The sequence below is a fragment of the Leuciscus leuciscus genome (assembly GCF_965113295.1).
Source record: "Leuciscus leuciscus genome assembly, chromosome: 1".
Taxonomy (NCBI): domain Eukaryota; kingdom Metazoa; phylum Chordata; class Actinopteri; order Cypriniformes; family Leuciscidae; genus Leuciscus; species Leuciscus leuciscus.
The window spans coordinates 22,223,278-22,244,900 of NC_138725.1; the positions used below are offsets into that span (position 1 = coordinate 22,223,278).

Sequence of the window (21,623 nt, forward strand, 5' to 3'; positions counted from 1 at the left end):
CGCGCAATCGGGGGGACGTGGAGGCATAGAGTCGAGGGAGAAGCCCATAGAGAGTCATAAAGTTGCTCCTGCTCCTAGTTCATGGACAGCTCCTACTCACGCTCTCCGTCTCTGCAAGTTTCGGAAGGGAATGATTCAGATTTCTCTCGGCACAGCTACTAGAAGACAGAAGGGTTGCTCACGTCACATCTACGTCGTCAAGCTCAGTTTGAGTCTGCGCAGTACGCTCGACCATCAGGAAGAAAGTGCTTCTAATTGACTTCACTTGACTCCGTCGAATCCAATGGGGTCGCTGTGTCCATTTCTTTTACTGTCTATGGTTTAAACTGAGCTTGACGATGTAGATGTGACGTGAGCAACCCGTCTGTCTTCTAGTAGCTGTGCCGAGAGAAATCTGAATCATTCCCTTCCGAAACTTGCAGAGACGGAGAATGTGAGTAGGAGCTGTCCATGAGCTAGGAGCAGGAGCAAATTTATGATTCTCTATGGGCTTCTCCCTTGACTTTATCGGACTTTATGCCTCCATGCCCCCCTGTGAGATTCTCCTCCTGTCTATACGGTAATTTCCAGAGAGTCGCGTGGTTATGACGCAATCATTAACCTTTTTTCACAAAAACGGCTTCTACGGGACCATAACGTAAGATACAAGGTAATAGAGCCTTTTATACATTGTCGTGATTCTCCAGAAAAAAACAATGGAAAAATTTAGTCTTTAAACACCTCAGATGTAAAGTTATTCACTGTCAAAGTGACGCCAAAATGCAAGCATGAAATCACAAAGGCTGTGATTCAGTTAAAAAAAGATATGCGCTGTTTTTTTGTTTTGTTTTTCACAGAGAAGCACTGCGCTTTAATTATTTACATGCGTGCAGATTGTATTAAAAGTATCTAAGCTCCGTTCACAGTGAACGCTGCTCCACACATACTCAGTCTCTGCATGTGCTGTTTGTTTAGGAACGCGGCGGCGCGTTCATTTGAATGAAGAGCGCTTCTCGCTCATGTGAGCGAACACACGTTGGAACGTTTGGCCATTTCGAAACGAGTAAAGTCTAACTAGCGTACTGTGTTTAAACTGCTAAGTGCCTGCACTGTCTGCAAACTTCGTGTTCCCCGCAGTTCTGGGGTAGCGACTGCAACATTCACAGTTCATGGAGTTCGTCTCCTTACAGTACCTCAACCAGCTGAGTTCTCTCAGCCAGTCTTCCCGAAAATGGTGGGTTCGGGCCTTTATCACCTCACAAACCTCTGAATCATCATCCGACTGTGTCTGTGACACTGATATTTTTCTCCGTTTCCTTCCCACAGACGTTTACGTGCACTCGATTATCTCTAGGACCCTCCCCCTCCACACATTAGCCAGTTACAGTGGCCATTCCCTATTCTTCTCACACTCGTCATCATTGGCCTGCTACACATTCTGGATTCATTGACGCGCTTAACGTTTAACGTAAAAAAAAAAAGACTGGTCGCACATGTGCGACTGGATGTAAAATTCAGTCGCACACTCTCAAATTTTGGTGGCAAAATGCTCGCAGTCTGGAGCCCTGGATCTTGGCCACTAAAACATTCATCCTCATCGTACGTTAAGACAATATATACACACGTCCTCTTCCTGGCAGATTCGTAACATCTTTAGTTGATTGGAACTTCTTAATTATTGCCCTGATGATGGAAATGGGGATTTTCAATACTTTATCAGCACCTGGAAATAGGCTACTGAGCTGGGGACTATTTTCAGGCGCTGCGTCATATCATTACACCTGCTGCACACATTGTATTATGATTATTACGCAGGAATGAGAGTATAGTTCCTAGCCATATCAGGCTAGAAAATCGCGACTTTACATTTTCCGTCGGTCTTAGTACACGATGTAAAACAAGGCTGTAAAACTCAAAACAGGGCGATGCAAAATAAAATTACAAAGTGCACATGTAAGGTACACTAAGACTTAAAGGGATAGGCCTAGTTCACCCAAAAATGAAAATTCTGTCATCATTTACTCACCCTCAAGTTGTTCCAAACCTGGGGTGCGTTTCCCGAAAGCATCTTTAGCCAACTATGGTCGCAAGTTTCCTCATTACCAATAGAGTTCAATGGACATTGCGATGAACTTGCGACCGTAGTTGGCTAACGATACTTTCGGGAAACACACCCCTGTATGAGTTTCTTTGTTCTGCTGAACACAAAGGAAGATATTTGGAAGAATGTTTGTAATCAAACAGATCTCGGTCCCCATTGACTACCATATAGGGCTGGGCGATTTAAATCGCGATATTGTTATGCGCATCTCGTCAGTAAAGCCGGTTCCTTGATTAGTAGTAAATCACCATCACCTGCTTTCAGATGAAGCGGCATTTAGGGCTGATGAGAGAATTAAGTGATTTAGTGATGATTGAGCATTATTGAAGACACCTGATGTTAACAAGCAGAATCACTGAAGGAGAAAATCACAAATTGTAAGTTACCATTAAGGTGATGGGTGTTTGCTTTAGTTGGGCTCTAGACCATTATATGTTTACTTTAATATTTACTGTTGTTTGTCTGCTGTTATTGATTTATGACAGTTAAATGAACAAAGTAAAATGTTATCTTATAGTATTGGTTATGTTTTGACATAATCATACTGTGATCTGAAAAAGGAAACTTATTGAGATAGTTTGGTTTAACTTGTTTTAACTTGTTAAACCAGTTGCTGGCGAGAGAGAAAGAGTGTCTGGTGAAAGGGGCTGTTGCTCTGGTGTTATAGGAGGCTGGGATATGCTGTCCTGGCTTCCCTGGCTGTTTTCCAGGAAGTCGTCCTTGGGTGCTGAATCTTGGAGCAGTTTTGATGTGTCTGTCTGTGGTGAGCTCTGTGGGCATGGCTCAGCTGAGATTGTGTCCGTGAGCAGAGGTTGTTGTGGCTCAGTGGTGTTATCATTGTCCTTGTGTGATATGTCAACATCATGTCCATTCTGAAGTGAAGTCCTGTGGTCATTCATACTGTGTCCAGGTGTGTGTGTGCCTTTCTGATTGAGTGGATTGGCACACACTGCAGAAGGATGATTGAGGGAGAAGTAGATATTGTCCTTTAACACTCTTGATCCAAGTTTGTTTGGATGGCGGCCATCCTGATGAAACAGTTGTCTCTGACTCCAGAAGAGATTGAAGTTGTCAATGAAGTTTACTCCTTTTATATTGCAGGTTTTTTGCAGCCATGTATTAATCCCAAGCAACCGTGAAAACCTGTTTGTTCCTCTTGCTGGGAGTGGTCCAGAGATCAGATGTGCTCCTACAGTGGTCACATTCAAATCCAGACTCAAAACACTTCTGGTTAGCTATGCATTTACTGAATGAGCACTGTGCCGCTGTTCGTCCGACTGTACTGTACTGTATTTCATTTTATTTTTCTAAACTGTTTTAATTATTCTTATTTCTTTTTATTATTTTAATTTCTTCTATGTAAAGCACTTTGAATTGCCATTGTGTATGAAATGTGCTATATAAATAAACTTGCCTTGCCTTGTTAGCAGCAGTTTTGTGATTCTTCAGCCTATGATTATCAATACTTTACAATACAAAATATTTAATAAACATTGTTCTGATCAAATGACATTCAGATAAATTCATTTAAAACACAGACATCAATAATCAGCCTGTGAATCTCAACAATGGTGACAATAATAAAGCATGTTGCAGTGGCTGCCACCAATCACAACTCATTAATGGCTCCCATCATGCATTGCGGTATGAATAAATTATGATCTGAATTGTCTATGTAATTTACTTTTCCTAATTGAATATTCTGCTCCTCACCATTGTTGAGATGCATAGACTGAATCTTGACATCTGTGTGTGCCTAAAAGAATGATTTTTTTTTTTAAGAAATCCTTTATATTATATCAAAAATTCTGGCCATTTATGCTGAGTCACAGTTATGCTGTAACCAACAACATAAATCGAAGTCAGAAAGAAGGATTTGAATGAGTTCAGTGATCAAGTTCAAATGATGATTGTCATAATATAACCAACACCATCAGATCACTTTTTTTTCTTTGTTCAACTGGCAGTTATAACTCAGATACAGCAGACAAACAAAATCTAAAGTTAATAACATATGGGTCAAGAGTCCAACTAAAGCAACCATTGATCGTCATAACGGTGGCTTACAATTTGAGATTTTCTCCTTCAGTGATTCTGCTTGTTAACATCAGGTGTCTTCAATAATGTTCAATCATCACTAAATTAATCACTTAATTATCTCTAGTGATGCTCCGATCAGCATTTTTGGGGCCGATCACCGATTACCGATCACCAAAATCATGATCTGCCGATTGCCGATCACTGCCGATCACAGAATGGAAATATGCTAGAGTCAAGAAAATCTTGAAGAACCACCAATATTTATTTAATTGTAGTTAGAAAACAAGATAACATAAGGCTACTGTAGGACACCTTTTCCAAATAAAGCACAATATAATTTTTCAAAACAAAGAGGGGTCAGGCAGACTACAATGGATGTAGTTGAGGAACTAACTACATCAGATCCAAAAAATAAAATAATGACAATGACATTTGAGGTTATTAAAACAGTAAGTCCTACCCCTCGACTGCCAAAAATAAAAGTGTTCGAGCGAGCAAAATCAGCAGGCGAGAGGAGATCAAGCGCGAGCGTGTGGGGAATGATCATGCGCGCGCGCGAGGGCAGAGATGTCATGCGCCCGCGCAGGGTTTGAATGAGCTCGCGAGTTCCCGTTTCCTCGCGCGTAGATCTGTTATCCTCTCGCGAATGTCATTTACCGCGCGCGCCAGCATCAGTTGTGCGCTCGTTTATAATTGCCATTGAATTGCCGTCATAGGAGAACTCATTTTGCCACTGTTAAGCAAGCTCTGCTCTGCTGTTGTGTTGCCGCGCATGCGGAAAAGTTGCGCGAGTTATTTACGTCACGTGATCGGCTTTTTTGATCGGCGCTTTTGGGGGTTGCCGATCAAGCTATTTTTTGCCAATATCGGCCGATCATGATCGGCGGCCGATCAATCGGAGCATCACTAATTATCTCATTAACTTAAACACTCTTGAGTGTGGACTCATACACTCCCAGGAGTGTTAATTTAACACTGGAGTTTTTGCTGTGACAAAGAGCCGTAGTTAACTGACAAGCTGAGCCATATCGCATTAATTATCGCTGGCGATACGTCCGCGATATTAACCCTTTCACACGTAAGTTTAAAATATTCTGGCTGACCCCCCAGCTTGAGTTTTTCAAGGCGACCGTTATTTAGAATGTGTCACTTTATGGTTTCCATGGTGACGCGTCATTGTTTGTCACGTGACACACCGCAGCAACAACAGAGCTGAATGAATGACGATCTGCTTTTATGTCATTTTTCCTTTTTTATTCAAAATATTCACAAATTTGTTAGATATGACATGAAATATCTGATATTCCGATTGTCAAATATATGCAAGTGGAAGTGTTTTGTTGTTTTAAACACATTTATAACGATCGCGTTAGTTCAGCTGTATTCGCGATGGGCGCCGCCATCTTAGTTTGTGCCGCAGACGCAGTTCAGCTCAAAAGCTCATTTGAATTTAGCAGTTGATCACGTGATGCACTGACCGTTCTAATCACACCGGTGTGATCGTACGCTCCAGGGACCAGCTTAGACTGATCACACCGGTGTGATCGTACGTGCGAAAGGGTTAATGCGATATGGCTCAGCTTGTCAGTTAACTACGGCTCTTTGTAGTAAATTCTGCTCCATCTGAAAGCAGGTGATGGCGATTTACTACTAATCAAGGAACCGGCTTTACTGACGAGATGCGCATAACAATATCGCGATTTAAATCGCCCAGCCCTACTACCATAGTATATTTTTTTCCTACTATGGAAGTCAATGGGGATCGAGATCTGTTTGATTACCGACATTCTTCCAAATATCTTCCTTTGTGTTCAGCAGAACAAAGAAACTCATACAGGTTTGAAACAACTTGAGGTTGAGTAAATGATGACAGAATTTTCATTTTTGGGTGAACTATCCCTTTAAGGCCTCATTATACTTCTGCGTCGGACCTACGCCGGAGCCTATACGCCGTAGGCAACGTGTTGGTTTTAATTTATACTTCTGCGTCGTTGTCCGCGTTGATGCGCACCGGGAGCATGTGAAACCCCGAGGGAGGGGTTCTGGCAAACCAATCACAGCGCTTGCGTCCGCGTAGAATTGACGCGTTGTTACATTTTTGGAGAGGTGCACGTAAGGGTACGCCGTAGGGTACGCGCGCTACACACAGCCTACGACGTAGCTACGGCGGCAGTTCGACGCAGAAGTATAAATAGGCCTTTAGCCTATAGTGCAGTTAAACCATGGCTTAATACTACACTTTTTTTCAAGTTTGTTTTGAACATATCAACCCAGCCTCTTATTTCAGAAAGAATGAACAGTAACGGTTAACAATAAAAGGTAAGCCTACTACTTCTTTGCTTTGAGCCAGTTACTCAAACAGACGAGCCTGTTGACATTTTCAGACAACAGGGAAGCTTGCTTCTTTTGTACAACATGCCCAGACAGTGAAAACAACCTTTCAGAATGAACTGATGTGGCCGGTGTTGCTAAGTACTTGTGTGCAAGGTGGGCCATTTCACCGTGTGCCCCTTCATGTGTGGACCACCATTTCCTGGGGACAGTCATCCATGCCAATAAGAGGCTCTGCCTTGTAGCGCTCCAGACATTGCTCAATACTGTCCTCCTCTTCATCAGACGAAGACTCGTGTGCAAGCATGAGAGTTGGTTTCTTCGTAGGAGGCTTAGTCGTGACTTGGTTATCCGGCAGTGCAGGTCTCTCCATCTCCATCTCCTGGAGCAAGGCGCGGATCGTACCCCTCACCTCAGCCCTGTCAGTTTTGCTCAGACACTTGAGGTCCTTAAACCTCGAAATGAAATGAAATGCAACTTTAATACAAGTGCAGGTGCAGAAATTGAAATAATACCCCTATATCTACAGTGCTGAATTCAGAAATACAAAGTAAAGAAGCAAAAAAACTAACAAAACAAACACACAGAGAAACACAATGCTGAGGATGAGTAAGAATGAAGCATGGCAATCTGACCTTGGGTCAAGTGCTGTCGCAACTCTCAGCCATGTGATGTTGGTCTTCTTGCGACCCTCCATGTCTGCTGCGAAGGTTCCCTTGAACTTGATCATGTAAGTTGTGTCATCCTCAGTGACCTCCATCACTCGCGACAGATGACACAACGCTGGCAGCACCGCTGAGCAAGACACAAACTTCTCTCCTCCCAGAAGTTCAGACACATACCTGCAATAATATAGAGAAGCACTTTAGTGGGGATCTAGTTAGGCCTATTGTAATTCACACAGAGTTCTCTCACTCACTCGCCACACTCACTCACTCGCCCAATCATTAACGTTATTGTTCTGACACAGACCTACTTTGATTATTAAACAAACAGATATACACAAGACATGGATAGACAATAAAGTACCTGCAGTACTCCAGCACAGCCTCCAGCTTCTTCAGTTTCTCCAGCTCAGTATCTGTTGGCATGGCGACGTTGGTTGTGTGCAGGGCCAGTGCATCTCTCAGAGGTTCAGCATATTCCTCTGAACACATTTGATCATTTCCAGGGTACTATTCCATCTGGTTGATACTTCCTGTGCGAGTGACTCTTTCTTCTGATGATGTGCGACTTGTTGCTGCTCGAGCTCCGCTTGGTTTGCTGGGCTGTGCTTAAAATGTCCCACAACTTTTCTGCATTTTGCCAATGCGCCGTCAAACGGTGCACGTTATGGCACTGTTGTTGGTTAGAAAAATAGATCTGTGTGTTATTTTGAATGTAGCCTATTAAATCTCCTGCTGTTTATGATGTCATCTGTTATAATAAACAACAGTTCATCTGAAAAAATAACAGCTCTTGAATTGAAAACGTTATGGCACTGTTGTATATGTTTATTTTGTTTATTACATTAGATAATTGTGTCATTGATCAAATATTTTTAATAGTTCTCTTGACAGGAACATGAGATTTGTGCCTATAATGTTTTAAAAGTAATAATTGGAAGATCTACTGTATGTTCCTCATTCATGGAGATTTTCAGGACATGCATAATTAATTCATAAAAACTCATCAAAATGATGGGAATATTTAAGGGCTCAGTTTACAGTATGTCCTATGACTTTATAATCATATTTCTCTCTTTGAATTTGGATGTTGTCACGCGTTGGTTGAAGCAGGGAAGAATGCAGGATCTTAATTGCTGCAGGATTTATTTAAACAAACTCTAATACTCACAAACTGGATCAAAAGAAACATGAACAGAACAAACAAACATATAGCAACGACAACAGACAAGGAACAGACTGAAACACATTGCTTAAATACACAGAACAGAAGACTGGAAAGCGAGACACAGCTGGGACAAATGAACTCATAACGACTAATTAACAAATCAGGTGACAGATTAAATCACAGAGACACGTGGGCAAACTGGGTGTCACAGGCAAACATAACATGAACACAAACACTAAACGTGACAGATGTACTGGAAATGCAATTCAACTTTTTTTTTTTTCATTTCAGAGCTAATGGAAGAGAGCGAGGAGAGTGAACAACTGAGTGAAGTGGAGGAGGAACATCATGTCAAACCTGGAGAAAAGAGTTTCACACGCAAACATAGTCTAGAGCGTCACATTAGAGTTCACACTGGAGAGAAGCCGTTCACATGTGATCAATGTGGGAAGATATTCGGCCGATCAACACACCTTGAAATTCACATGAGAATCCACACTGGAGAGAAGCCGTTCACATGTGATCAGTGTGAGAAGAGATTCACAAGCAAACAAAGTATTGAGCGTCACATGAGAGTTCACACTGGAGAGAAGCCATTCACATGTGATCAGTGTGGAAAAACATTTCTCAGGGCATCAAGCCTGAAGTCACACCTGACAGTTCATACGAAGGAGAAGCCACATTCATGTTCTGTGTGTGGAAAGAGTTTTTCACGGCTGGACTCTTTACATGCACATCAGAAAACTCATGACAGCGAGAGAGTGAGGGAGTACATGTGCTTTGAGTGTGAGAAGACTTTTATTACAGCGAAATGTTTAAAACTGCATCAGAGAATTCACACTGGAGAAAAACCTTACAAGTGTTCACACTGTGACAAGAGATTCAGACGATCAGAAAATCTGAAATCACATGAGAGGATCCACAGCGGAGAGAAGCCGCACACGTGTGATCAGTGTGGAAAGAGTTTCACATACAAACAAAGTCTTGAGATTCACATTAGAGTTCACACTGGAGAAAAGCCATTTACATGTGATAAATGTGGAAAGAGTTTCACAACCAAACAAAGTCTTAATCTTCACATGAGGATCCACACTGGAGAGAAGCCGTTCTCATGCAATCAATGTGGAAAGAGATTCGGCCGATCAGCACACCTTAAAAGTCACATGATGATCCACATCAGAGAGAAGCCATTCACATGTGATCAGTGCAGCAAAACATTTCTTTGGGCATTAAGCCTGAAGAACCACCTGACAGTTCATACGAAGGAGAAGCCACATTCATGTTCTGTGTGTGGAAAGAGTTTTTCACTGCTGAAATATTTACAAAGTCATCAGAAAATACACACTGGTGTGAGAGAGTACATGTGCTTTGAGTGTGAGAAGACTTTTATTACAGCAAGCTGTTTAAAACTGCACCAGAGGATTCACACTGGAGAAAAACCTTACAAGTGTTCACACTGTGACAAGAGATTCAATTTGTCACACCATTTGAAATCACATGAGAGGAGGATCCACACCAGAGAGAAGCCGCACACGTGTGATCAGTGTGGAACGAGTTTCTCTTTTAAAAGTCACTTGAAGAGACACATGAAGATCCATACAGTGGAGAAACCACATCACCACAGTCTGAGATCACGGTGAGTAGTTCATCTTTATGTGCTGAGCAACAAAATCTCTTCTGTGTAAGTTAGTCTCAGTCAAATATCTCTTCTCCACCTATAGTTGGCGCTGTTTCACTGTGGCTGCTGTTGAATCATCCAGGTTGTGAATGAGGCCGACACCTGGGGCTCGTTCTTCGTACGTTGCTTATTACATCCGCGATCAAATTACACATCCAAGATGATATCATCGTGCTAATCATGATCTGGCTAACTCGGTTCTTCGAACACACTTGCCGGATATGATTAGTATCGCTGGATTGAGTTATCTGAGATAATTGCGCGTTCATGCGCTGGTTATAAGGGGATATGTATCGATAGTAGAAACATTGATCAGCAACGCTGCTATTGGCTGTTCAGCGTGGCCAAAGAGCGCGCTCAGTTTTTCTCCTCAGCAGAGCAAGAACTAATAGTCGAAGTTTATTCGGAATCTTAATGTTTAATTAAAACGCCAGGGAACACCTCAAAGTCTGCAAAAGCCAGGAGAGAGGGCTGGCAAAAAGTAGCAGACAATTGAAATCCGTTAGAAGTGGCCATGTTAGATGTTTTTATCACTTATTAGCCTATATTTTTGTATTTGAATAATTGCATAATTACTTTGTTCATTGTAATGTCAGAGTCACCACACTAGAACATGGGAACAAATAAAAGTGAAGTACAAAAATATTCTACATAATGGTAATTTTTAGTTATTATAGTCTCTTCTATAAAAGGAACTGTTAAATAAATGGTTGTCTGTTTATAAAAGCAACCAAGAAAAAGGCTGGAAAAAAAGAAAAGATCTTAGTTGTATAGTCATTTCAACTGTTAAATCTTGAGTAATGATGAATTGCTTTGACTTGTGAAAGTGAAAACTGATAAACTTATGTTAATGTAAAAAATATTTTGCCATGAGTTATTGATCACATGTTTCCCGAGTGTAGTTCATTGTAATGACATTGTGTTTTCCTCTTTTGTGCACTTTTACATAATACACCATCACTTGTATCTGTTCCCAAGAAAGTGGTGGCTGAAATATGTGCAGTAAGTGGACATTTTTTTTATAACTTTCCAAAGGAAAGAAAGTATAAGACTTTGTAATGTCCATTTGTTTCCATTGCACTGGACAGTGAATAAACCCTCTCAGATAACTGTCATATGGAGGAACTAGCCTACCTGCAAGTGCATAAAGAACTTTACTTAATTTATACTTGTATGCTTTATGGCAGCAATATAAGTTGCAGGATTCCACATCTACAGAAAGGTCTTCAGAAGAGTCTGCACAGACAGAGGAGACATAGGCCTACAGGTGGGCAGTGTATAGACAACTTTTCCTTATTTGTTGCATGAGGCATGTGTCTAATATCTCTTGTTGCAGGCACTTGACCACTGGCTTTTCTTTACAAAGAACAATTGAAATAAAACTCAAGGAACTAAGCATATTTGTCTTTTATTAAACATTTAATGAAAAGGTTTTTTTTTATTTTTTTTTATTTTTTTTTATGTTGTGTAATATGGCACATGCAACAATGTCCCAGGCCCTGTCAGGTGTGCAAACCTCAGACTTATCAGACACTGAAATCTTCCCTTTAGTTAGCCAAAGTTCATTTCATTGTGTGCCCTTGTCCTGGCTAGAGCTGCATTGTAACTGGTTTGGGTCAGGGAATGGGGTCATAAAACACCTGTCTGCAGGCAGGAACATGTCATAATCACCTATGAAAAAATGCAGTTCTGTTAGGATCAGCATAAGTGTATGTAATACAGTGAGCTTGATATTTAATTGTGGAACTTTCCTTACCACTTTCAAATAATGTGCATAAATGTGAATCTCTGAAAATTCTTAAGTCATGCACAGATCCTGGCCATTTTGCTTTCACATTTGTGATATGGAAGATTTTAGTCAACTGCCTTTTTTAAATTTGATATAATATTATTAATCTGGAATATTAAGAATCCCAATAGTAACTGGGCTGCACATTTACATTGTGAACCCCCTTTCTGTTCACATAATCCCCTTCATTGAGGCCTTGATGGCAGTCTATGGAAGCCTATAGTCTATGGTACCAATCACGTTAGTGAAGCCTGAGTGACATATACTGTAATCGGCATGGTCATGATGGCATGATCTTCATAAAAAATTATGATAGCCTAAAAAAAAAACCTGCTTTAAAAAACACTGCTTTACAACATTGGGTCTTCAGTGGCTTGGAAATGCCACAAAAAAAACCTAAAACTGTTTTTTAAACCTAAAAGCGCCAGGTAAACTCCGAATGACACGACAGACAACACTTTCCATCAAGTTCTCCGCATCTCCAATAGTGTAAAGGAAAGAGCCACTCGCAAATAATCTTAGGGCAATGCAAACAGTTTGTGCTGCAGTTAAAGCCAGACTCCGACAAGTCGAAAATAAATGTGCGTTTCCAACAATTTTATAATGTGTTAAACGACAATCTCACGAGTCACGAAAAAATATATACATCTCAGAAAGTGCACTATCGCGCTGCGCTGGACTTCCCATATCAGCTCCGCTTATGAAGCCGCAGTCTAATCCTGTTTACATGAAATAAGCCTGCTCCCGAGCAGGTTCAAGTTTGCGCACCTGTTGCTATGACAGCAAGTTCAGGATGAGCGTCGAAGAACCAAACAATCCAAGATCATGCCAAATCGTCAACAATCAAATCCAGCTAACTGAGTTAGCGACGTACGAAGAACGGGCCCCAGATGTGATTGTAAAGCGCTTGGTGTGTACAGTAGTAAATAGTAGCGCTATATATGCCTCATTCATTTGTTTCTTAACAGCCACGATGAGCAACAGACATTTTGTTGTTTGGTTTCTATTAACTCGTGTTCAACCCAACATGAATGTGTGATATAAAAAAAATCAGTCAGTTTTTGACGTGATTTGTATGAAGAATATAAGTGTTTTTTAAATGTGATTTGTCTGTTCAGAGCACTGCAAAATCACTCTCTGACAGTAGGTGGCGCTCATGTCAAAACAAGTAGAAATAAAGCAAAATACATAGCAGCGCTGTGCAACTTTCTCTTTCTAACAGCAGTTCATGTTTTTGTATTTGCTCTGGTGCTTATCAAGAATACAGAGACGATTCTTCCTCTGTTAATGTTAGAAAGGTGTTGGAAATGATGTGATTGATTACAGATTACATGTCAGGTATGCGCCATCTAGAGTTTCATGACCAAACTAGTGATTTATAACACAAATCATCTTCATGATATTAAAATAGATCATAATCGTGCACAGCAGTTGTTGACCAGATATGATTGGATTAAAATGACTATTGAACTCATCAGTGATCTTGACTTTGGGCTTCACATTTCATTTCACATTTGTCTCTCATTTGAAATCTCACTTGATTTAATGTTTCTTTTAGACCTGATGGACGCGAACAAGAAAGGAAAACAGAAGCCAAAAAATCTGTCACCGCTTCAGGTCTCCTGCCCTCAGTGTAAAAAACGCTTCACATGTAAATCAAGTCTGAAGATTCACATGAGAGTTCACACTGGGAAGAAGCGGCTCAGGCTTTCTCTCTGAAATAGCAATGGAGAAGATTCATTCGTAATATTACAACCCTGCAACAAGAGATTCAGTCTGTCAGAAATGCATGAAAGGAGAGAAACAGATTTGTATTCTGAATTTGTATCACTCAGTTTCTCTCCCACTTCTACTCTTCCAAGCAAATGCAAGATATACTCTCATGTACCTCTGAAACTGGACACTTTTCTTCTCTTCTTCTCACAAGATGTTTGGCTCTTATCAGTCAGTAAAGAGAGAGATATGTCTCATTCACTTTTACTCGGTGTTTGTATTTGCTTCAAAAAAATGATTGATTAAACTTGTTACTCATTTTATCAATGACTCAATGACTCATTTGATCAATAAATTTACATTTTTATCAATGTAGCTTTCAAATGCCTAATAATTGATATTTTACCACACACGACTGACATTGAATGAGATTGCTGTCTGTCTAATCAAGTCAAGTATATTTATATTGCGCTTTTCACAATACAGATTGCATCAAAGCAGCTTCACAGCATTAAACCAAAATAACACAACAAGGTTTGTTTCTAGTGTAAATTTATTGATTGATAACATTTAATTAAATATCCCCAAAATATCCCCAACTGAGCAAGCCAAAGGCAACAGTGGCAAGGAACCGAAAACTCCATCAAGTGACCTAATGGTGTCCTAAAACTCCATCAGGTGACCTAATGGAGAAAAAAAAAACCTTGGGAGAACCCAGGCTCAGTCTGGGGCCAGTTCTCCTCTGGCATTTATGAAATAGAGGCCAGATTGTAGTTTGAACAGTAAGATTTAAAATGTTATATGAATGCCTGGCTGAAGAGATGCGTCTTTAATCTAGTTTTAAACTGGGAGAGCGAGTCTGAGCAACGAACAGTATCAGGAAGACTATTCCAGAGTTTTGGAGCCAAATGTGAAAATGCTCTCCCTCCTTTGGTGGTTCTGGATATCCTAGGTATGACCAAAAGCCTTGAATTTAGTGATCTTAAAGAGCGCGATGGATTATAGGGCGATAGAAGATCCGTTAAATAGACTGGAGCTAAGCCGTTTAGGGCTTTATCACTGCAACGTTTTATGTGATGGGAATAGATCTAAATACTTAAAAAACTTCTCACGATTCGTTAATCCCGATAGCTGTAATAGTAAAAACGTATAATAGTAAATGTTTTCGAGAGAGTTTCGCATGTAATGCTAAATATTTCATATGCAAGCATGTCAGCCAATCACAGCAGTGGGCGTTTACACTGAAGTCTCACAGCAGCCAATCACAGCAGAGGGTGTTTGCACTGAAGTCTCACACAGACACGCCCCTTCAAACAGAGCGTTCAGAGGCTAAAATCAGGCTAGGAAAAATGCCTTTTATTTCTAAATTATAACAACTTTTGATAAAAAAAAAACATACTAACATTATAAGGGCACCCCAGGAAACATTCTAAAATAATAAAATAATCCATGCAATGGGACCTTTAAAGAGTTTCTGTTGAGTTTTGTGGGTCACCATTGTGCTGAAGAGTAGAGCCTGAGCTTCAGTTCAGGATGAGCAGAGGAACACTGATGTTATGTTGCATGTTGCTTTATTTAACAGGCAGTGATTATGTACTTGTTAATGCATTGATGTGTGCTGTTGTTAACTAACACTTATCTGCAAAAGGATTGAATTAAATCGATGTTTTGTGAACTCATTTAAATTAATTATATTTTTTAGAAAAATATATTTTTTAGTGGACTCAAATGAAATAAGATCACAGTATAAATATGAAATGGCAATTGATCAATTTAAGATAGAATCAGTTAAATCAGTTTACAACATCATGATGTCTTGACGTCAAATAAATGTTGAATTGACATCAAATACCAACAAACAAAGCATGTCAATCAAAATAACATAAAAATAACATCAGCAGAGGTCAAAATCTTGACATCAAATTGACCGACACTTTGACGTCAATATGACTTTCATTTTTGACCTATTTCGTGACGTAATTTTGACATCAATGTTTGATGTCACATTGATGTTAAATTGACATCAAATGCCCACTGGGAAGTCAGTAGCAATACCTTGTAATTAATACGGAACTTTATAGGTAACCAATGCAGTGATGATAAAATCGGTGTTATATGATCATATTTTCTTGATCTAGTAAGAACTCTAGCGGCGGCATTTTGGACTAACTGTAGCTTGTTTATTGAGGATGCAGGACAACCAGCTAATAAAGCATTACAGTAATCCAGTCTCGAGGTCATGAATGCATGAACTAACTTTTCTGCATCATAAACTGATAGCATATTACGTAGCTTAGCAATGTTTCTAAGGTGGAAAAAGGCTGTTCTTGTAACATATGAAATATGATTTTCAAAAGACAGGTTGCAATCGAGTATAACACCCAGGTCTTTTACTGTAGAGGATAAAGTAACAGGACATCCTATGATGTTAAAGTTGTATTGTGAGAGGTTTTGTGGGCGGTTTTTTGAACCGATAAGTATTACCTCTGTCTTGTCTGGATTTAATAAAAGAAAATTACGCGTCATCCAATCTTTGATATCTTTAACACATTCTGTCAATTAGGATAATTTAGCGTTTTCATCCGGCCGTGATGAAATATATATTTGAGTGCATAACAGTGGAAACTAATTCCATGTTTCCTTATAATATTTCCAAGTGGCATCATATATATTGAGAATAATAGAGTGCCTAACACAGATCCATTATTAATTGTCTACATTATTAACAGTTTCACCCTTAATATCCAGCAGACACAAGCCTTTTTTCTATTTTTAGCAATAGATATTTCGGCTAGTTATTGTAATTAACTGACATGTTTTAAGTAGAAATCAGTTTTGATTTTTCACAACACTTAAGTATTATTTAAATCATTAATTTAATTTTTATTCACAATAAAAAACATTACTTTCAATCTATATAACATTTATACTATTTGGAATGCAGGGACTGTTGTAACTCTGTAAAATAAAAATTAATTACAAAAAGGAATTAATTAAAGAGTTGTTAAAATAATAAAATAACCAGAAATTAGTAACGCGTGTAAGGAATTATAAAAGCAAAAAGAAATGCATGTCAGTGAGATGATTGACATTTTATTGTCCAATTACGTGAAGTTTATGTCGAAGTCCCGCCCCACCGCATTAGTTGCTGTATGGAGGAAGCCATTTTCTTTTCTCTGCGTGACTGTGAGAGGAGCAGCAGCATAACTTTATGTAAAAGTTAAGATTGTCAGAAAGGATTGAAAAAGAGACATTTATATGGTTGATTTTCTTTGGATTTGGTCAGGTTTTTGACCTACGCTGGAACTGCGTTCATTTCAGCGTTACGATCTAAGATGGCGAGACTGCTCAGAGTATTTTGTTTACCTGCGCAAACAGATTTCTGACCTGAAATTAACTGTTTGTTTACAGTATGCATTTTGTTCAATTCCGATGAGTTAATTTTGAATGTGATTTAGTGAACTGTCCAATTTTACAATTGTGAACATTTGTAAATGTTTATGGGGTTGTATTTGACACTGGTATTGAAGGTGTAGGATTCTAGGAATCCTTATAGCCTAGAGGGTGCAAACCAATCGGTTGAACGAACAACAGAGTCTAGTGAAATTGTTAATTTATTGTGAATTTAATTGAATCCCTATAACTCTTACAATTTGTTGATTTTTATTTTATTTTTATTTGTTTCTTTTGCTTCTCTTATTATTTAACCAGTGTTGCCTTTATTATACCTCCATAGTGGAACCTACTGGCCTATGGGTAATATTAGTAACAAGTGCAATATTATTTGACACGTGTGCTACACTGTCACCATGAGAAAAATAAATCTGCTGTGTATTTTGAGCTATTTGAGTTGCCATAGTTTGCTGTAGTTCTCAAGCAGTGAATGGATAATGTAGTCTTCCAGTGAGTGCCGGCAGTAACAAAACCTGTGTATAAACAAGCGTTACAGTAAACAACACAAAGAACAAAATTCACGTGTGATTCAAGCAGGGCCGTGCACAGACATTTTGAGGGGCAGTGGCTTAAACCAAAAAAGGGGGCACTATAAGGAGTTTGAATGAGGCAGTATCATCTTAATATAGAAAATTAAAAACAACTCTTTTATATGGGCAATAAGATTACAATTAGGATTTAGTGCAAAATCAAGTTATGTTGTTATAATTACTCTTCCAATTAAATAATTCAATGTCAATGCCAGTTTAACTGTCTGATGCTCAGTGTGGGCTCTCACTCTCTGAGCTGCATCATCCTATGGAAGTAGTATAGACATTTAATTTAATATTATACAGTTAAAGTATAAATTGAAATGATATACAGGTTACAACAGTTATAAAGTCACACCGGGGTAAAATGCGCATTTGACTTCATTCTCTTTTATACCACTCAATGGCACAAATTCTGCTCAGCACTTTTTTTCATAAACGCTTTTGATGATGGACTTGGAAATTTGGCTGATCATTGACTTGATCAAAGTTGATTCTGTGCTAATTTAATCTAATATTTTATATATATTTTTTAATGTTTTAGACTTATGTAGCAATTTAAATACAAAGATCTCAAGAATCTTGTTTCTGTATTTTTAAAATGAAAATTATGACAGATAGCCTATATTTATTGAACAAACATTTATTATTTAATTTATCAAAATAACTCCAACATTTTTATAAACTTTGCTAAAGTGATTGGTTTGAACAAGTATCAACTTAGACATTATTAAAAGCATATTCATTTAGCTTAAGTATTTGTATCAATACTTCTTTACCGTGCTGGCTTCACCCCGTGTGTACCTCCTTGCCACCTCATACATTAATACCATTTTTAAACAAACCACCTTTCTGATTTATTTTCACACAAAATCTGTTGTTTCATCAATTTTCAAACATATATTGTTCTGCAATCATACACTGGGAGTAGTGAAAATTATAATTCTTGTTCAATCAAATTATTTAACCTGATCTAATCTAATATAAATAACACTAATAAATAAATCACGAATAAATAAATACAATTTTCTGTTGTCTGCAGGTTTTGTAGACAAAAAAACAATGCCTTCACAAAATTAGAAGAACAGAGTGAGAAAGAGCAAAGACAAAGACTATTCAACATTGCAAAAATTGAATCAAAGTTCTAGAAAGCCAGAGGGTAAATCATTATGTATAGAATATTTAGCAGACAGTTTTTCACACTTTAACTCCTGTAAATATATTTCCCATTATAATCAGTTGCCTTAGTTGATATACTAGCCTAGTATCTATCTATAACATACATCATATTTATAATATTTTAATGAGACCATATTAACATTATACATAATAAAAAGGTAATATACTATATTATCTAAATGTGTTCTAATCTAAATGAATAGTAGGCTACCTTAGTATAGTAGGTTACAAGGGGGCTAACGGCACGAAACACATTTGCTTTTCTTCCAAGAACATGGATGTTGCACGAGTTGTAACTTGTTAGCACTATTTGAAGACCAGGAGCAAAACATTTTGCGACAGAAATACAAAAACATATTACCAAAATACAAATTTTGTGGATCGACTACTGTCTGTAATGTGGATTGTAATTTGTAATCCACCTGTGAATGGGACGACATTCTATTCTGAAACTGTCGTCGGAGAGCGGGCACATGCTTGTCTACGAGTGACGCTGCGGAGCGAGCAGAAAAACATGGAGCGGATGAGCGGAATCAGTGGATCTTTAGCGGAGCGATAACAGAACGTTTTTATGGGAATCTTCTGGAGGGTTAGGGAGGGGGGCGAGAGGGGCACCTCAGCTGATGAGGGCAGAAGGGCAGTGGCTCTAGCCACCGGGCCACCCCCCTGTGCACGGCCCTGGATTCAAGTTTCCATCTCTGATATCCAGTTTCATATATATATTGTGTATTGTGAAACTGCAGCTCCATGCTAATGCAAAATAAATATGATCTGTATTCCTCGGACCTCCATTTTTCCCACGCTTAGACTTTCTGCAAGGTTTTTTTTTTCCCAAAATATGGCCTAAAGCATAGCAAGCCTGTGAACAGTAATTTGCATGCTAAACTCCAGTGTTAAATGAACACTCCTGGGAGTGTATATGAGTCCACACTCAAGAGTGTAAAGTGTTAAAATATGAGTGTTAAATTAACACTCAAGAGTGTTAAAGTTAATGAGATAATTAAGTGATTAATTTAGTGATGATTGATCATTATTGAAGACACCTGATGTTAACAAGCAGAATCACAGAAGGAGAAAATCACAAATTGTAAGTTACCATTATGGTGATCAGTGTTAGACTTAGTTGGGCTCTTGACCAATAGGCCTATGTTTACTTTATGTTTACTTTAATGCTATAATTATTGATTTATAACAGTCAGATGAACAAAGAGACAATGTGATCTGATGGTATTGGTTATGTTTTGACATAATCATGTTGTAATCCGAAAAACAAAACTTATTTAGATGGCTTAACTTGTTAATTACAGCAACTCTGTGATTCCACAGCATATGATTTTCAGTATTTTTCATATAATCCAAAAATATTTAATAAACATTGTTCTGATCGAAAGACTTTCAAATTGAATTAATTTAGAAACACAGACATCAATAATCAGCCTGTGAATCTCAACAATGGTGACAATAATAAAGCATGTTGCAGTGGCTGCCACCAATCACAACTCATTAATGGCTCCCATCATGTATTGCGGTATGAATAAATTATGATCTGAATTGTCTATGTAATTTACTTTTCCTAATTGAATAATTCTGCTTGTCACCATTGTTGAGATGCATAGACTGAATCTTGATGTCTGTGTGTGCCTAAAAGAAAGATTTTTTTTTTTTAAAACAACTTTTACAAAATCCATTGTATTATATCTAAAATTCTGGAATTTTTGCAGAATCACAGTTATGCTGTAACCAACAACATAAATCGAAGTCAGAAAGAAGGATCTTAATGAGTTCAGTGGTAAATTTCAAATGATGATTGTCATAATATAACCAACACCATCAGATCACTTTTTTTTCTTTGTTCATCTGGCAGTTATAAATCAATTACAGCAGACAAGCAGAATTTAGAGTAATCATATAATGGTCAAGAGCCCAACTAAAGCAAACACAAATCACCATAATGGTGGCTTATAATTTGAGATTTTCTCCTTCAGTGATTCTGCTTGTTAACATCAGGTGTCTTCAATAATGATCAATCATCACTAAATTAATCACTTAATTAGCTCATTAACTTTAACACTCTTGGGTGTTAATTTAACCAAGGGCGAAATTGTCAATCACACATTGGGGGGGACAGCTGTGTACTTGGTACCTCTAGGGGGGTCCGGGGGCATGCTCCCCCGGAAGAAAATTTTGTACATTTTAAAGGTAAATTCATTAATCTGGTGCACTTTGAGTCACCCGAATCCACTGTTAAAAATAAATAATCCACCCGCAAACCGCCCGAACCTATGATATTCTCTGATTTAGATATCTGCATCTGATCATCACATTACAATTATTCAAATTCTTAGTGTTAAGCATGATAATATGGTAACATATCACACTGACAGGCTGATTTAAAATGAACATTTATTTAAAATAAAAGTTCTTCTTTTGGCAAAATTATATTTCCTTAATAGCCTAAACAGAGGCTTTACTCCCTTCAAACTTAAAATTGTCAATTTTTCATTACATCACTGTTTGAAAACACTCAGAATAGTTTTTTGTACCTTTATAAAGGGCATTTTCCCCCCTAATTTTATTAACTGTATGCTCCATCTTTCATTTCAAATTCTTAAATTTGATAAATATATCCAATTAAAATAATAAGAGGCTGTTACCAATCAAATTAAATAATTTACATTGAAAAATTATAACTGTATTAAATTAGATTATTTTAAATATTTTTATAACCGCAACAGAACCATCACGGTGGGGAAAGTGTATCTGACCATGTGACTGTCTGTCCGAGTTTTGTCGAGAGCCGGAGGCGGCACGAAATTTGACGGAGGCAGCCGCCTTATAATTCTTTATGCAGGAAAAACTCTGGCAATACCCATAAATGGAAACATAAATTTACAACTGTACTTCGGTTTCTCTGCGAGGACACCGCCGTCACCTGCCATATGAGATTTCACCATGTGAGACGACACCGCCGTCACCTGCTCTGTCAGATTTCGCGCT

At 38.5% G+C, this 21,623-nt stretch overlaps 2 protein-coding genes across 3 annotated transcripts in view; one reads left to right on the forward strand and one right to left on the reverse strand.

The window, feature by feature from the left end:
- LOC309498402 (uncharacterized protein) overlaps positions 1-21,623 on the forward strand; it is a 201,848-nt gene that overhangs the window by 134,654 nt on the left and 45,571 nt on the right. The window contains exon 4 of the mRNA XM_082169118.1: positions 8,576-9,920. Within this exon, the coding sequence (XP_082025244.1) occupies positions 8,576-9,920 (1,345 nt within the window). The remainder of the gene's footprint in view (positions 1-8,575; positions 9,921-21,623) is intronic.
- LOC309502391 (uncharacterized protein) overlaps positions 5,691-21,623 on the reverse strand; it is a 71,347-nt gene continuing 55,414 nt past the window's right edge. The window contains exons 1-4 of one of the 2 annotated variants that reach the window (XM_082174799.1): positions 7,481-7,783; positions 7,245-7,293; positions 7,087-7,196; positions 5,695-6,906 (exon numbers count right to left, since the gene is read on the reverse strand). In XM_082174799.1, coding sequence (XP_082030925.1) covers positions 6,633-6,906; positions 7,087-7,196; positions 7,245-7,293; positions 7,481-7,608 — 561 coding nt within the window. In that variant the 5' untranslated portion in view covers positions 7,609-7,783 and the 3' untranslated portion in view covers positions 5,695-6,632. Of the gene's footprint in view, positions 6,907-7,086; positions 7,294-7,480; positions 8,642-21,623 lie in introns of those variants that run through there. The other variant, XM_082174798.1, reaches the window with a different exon arrangement.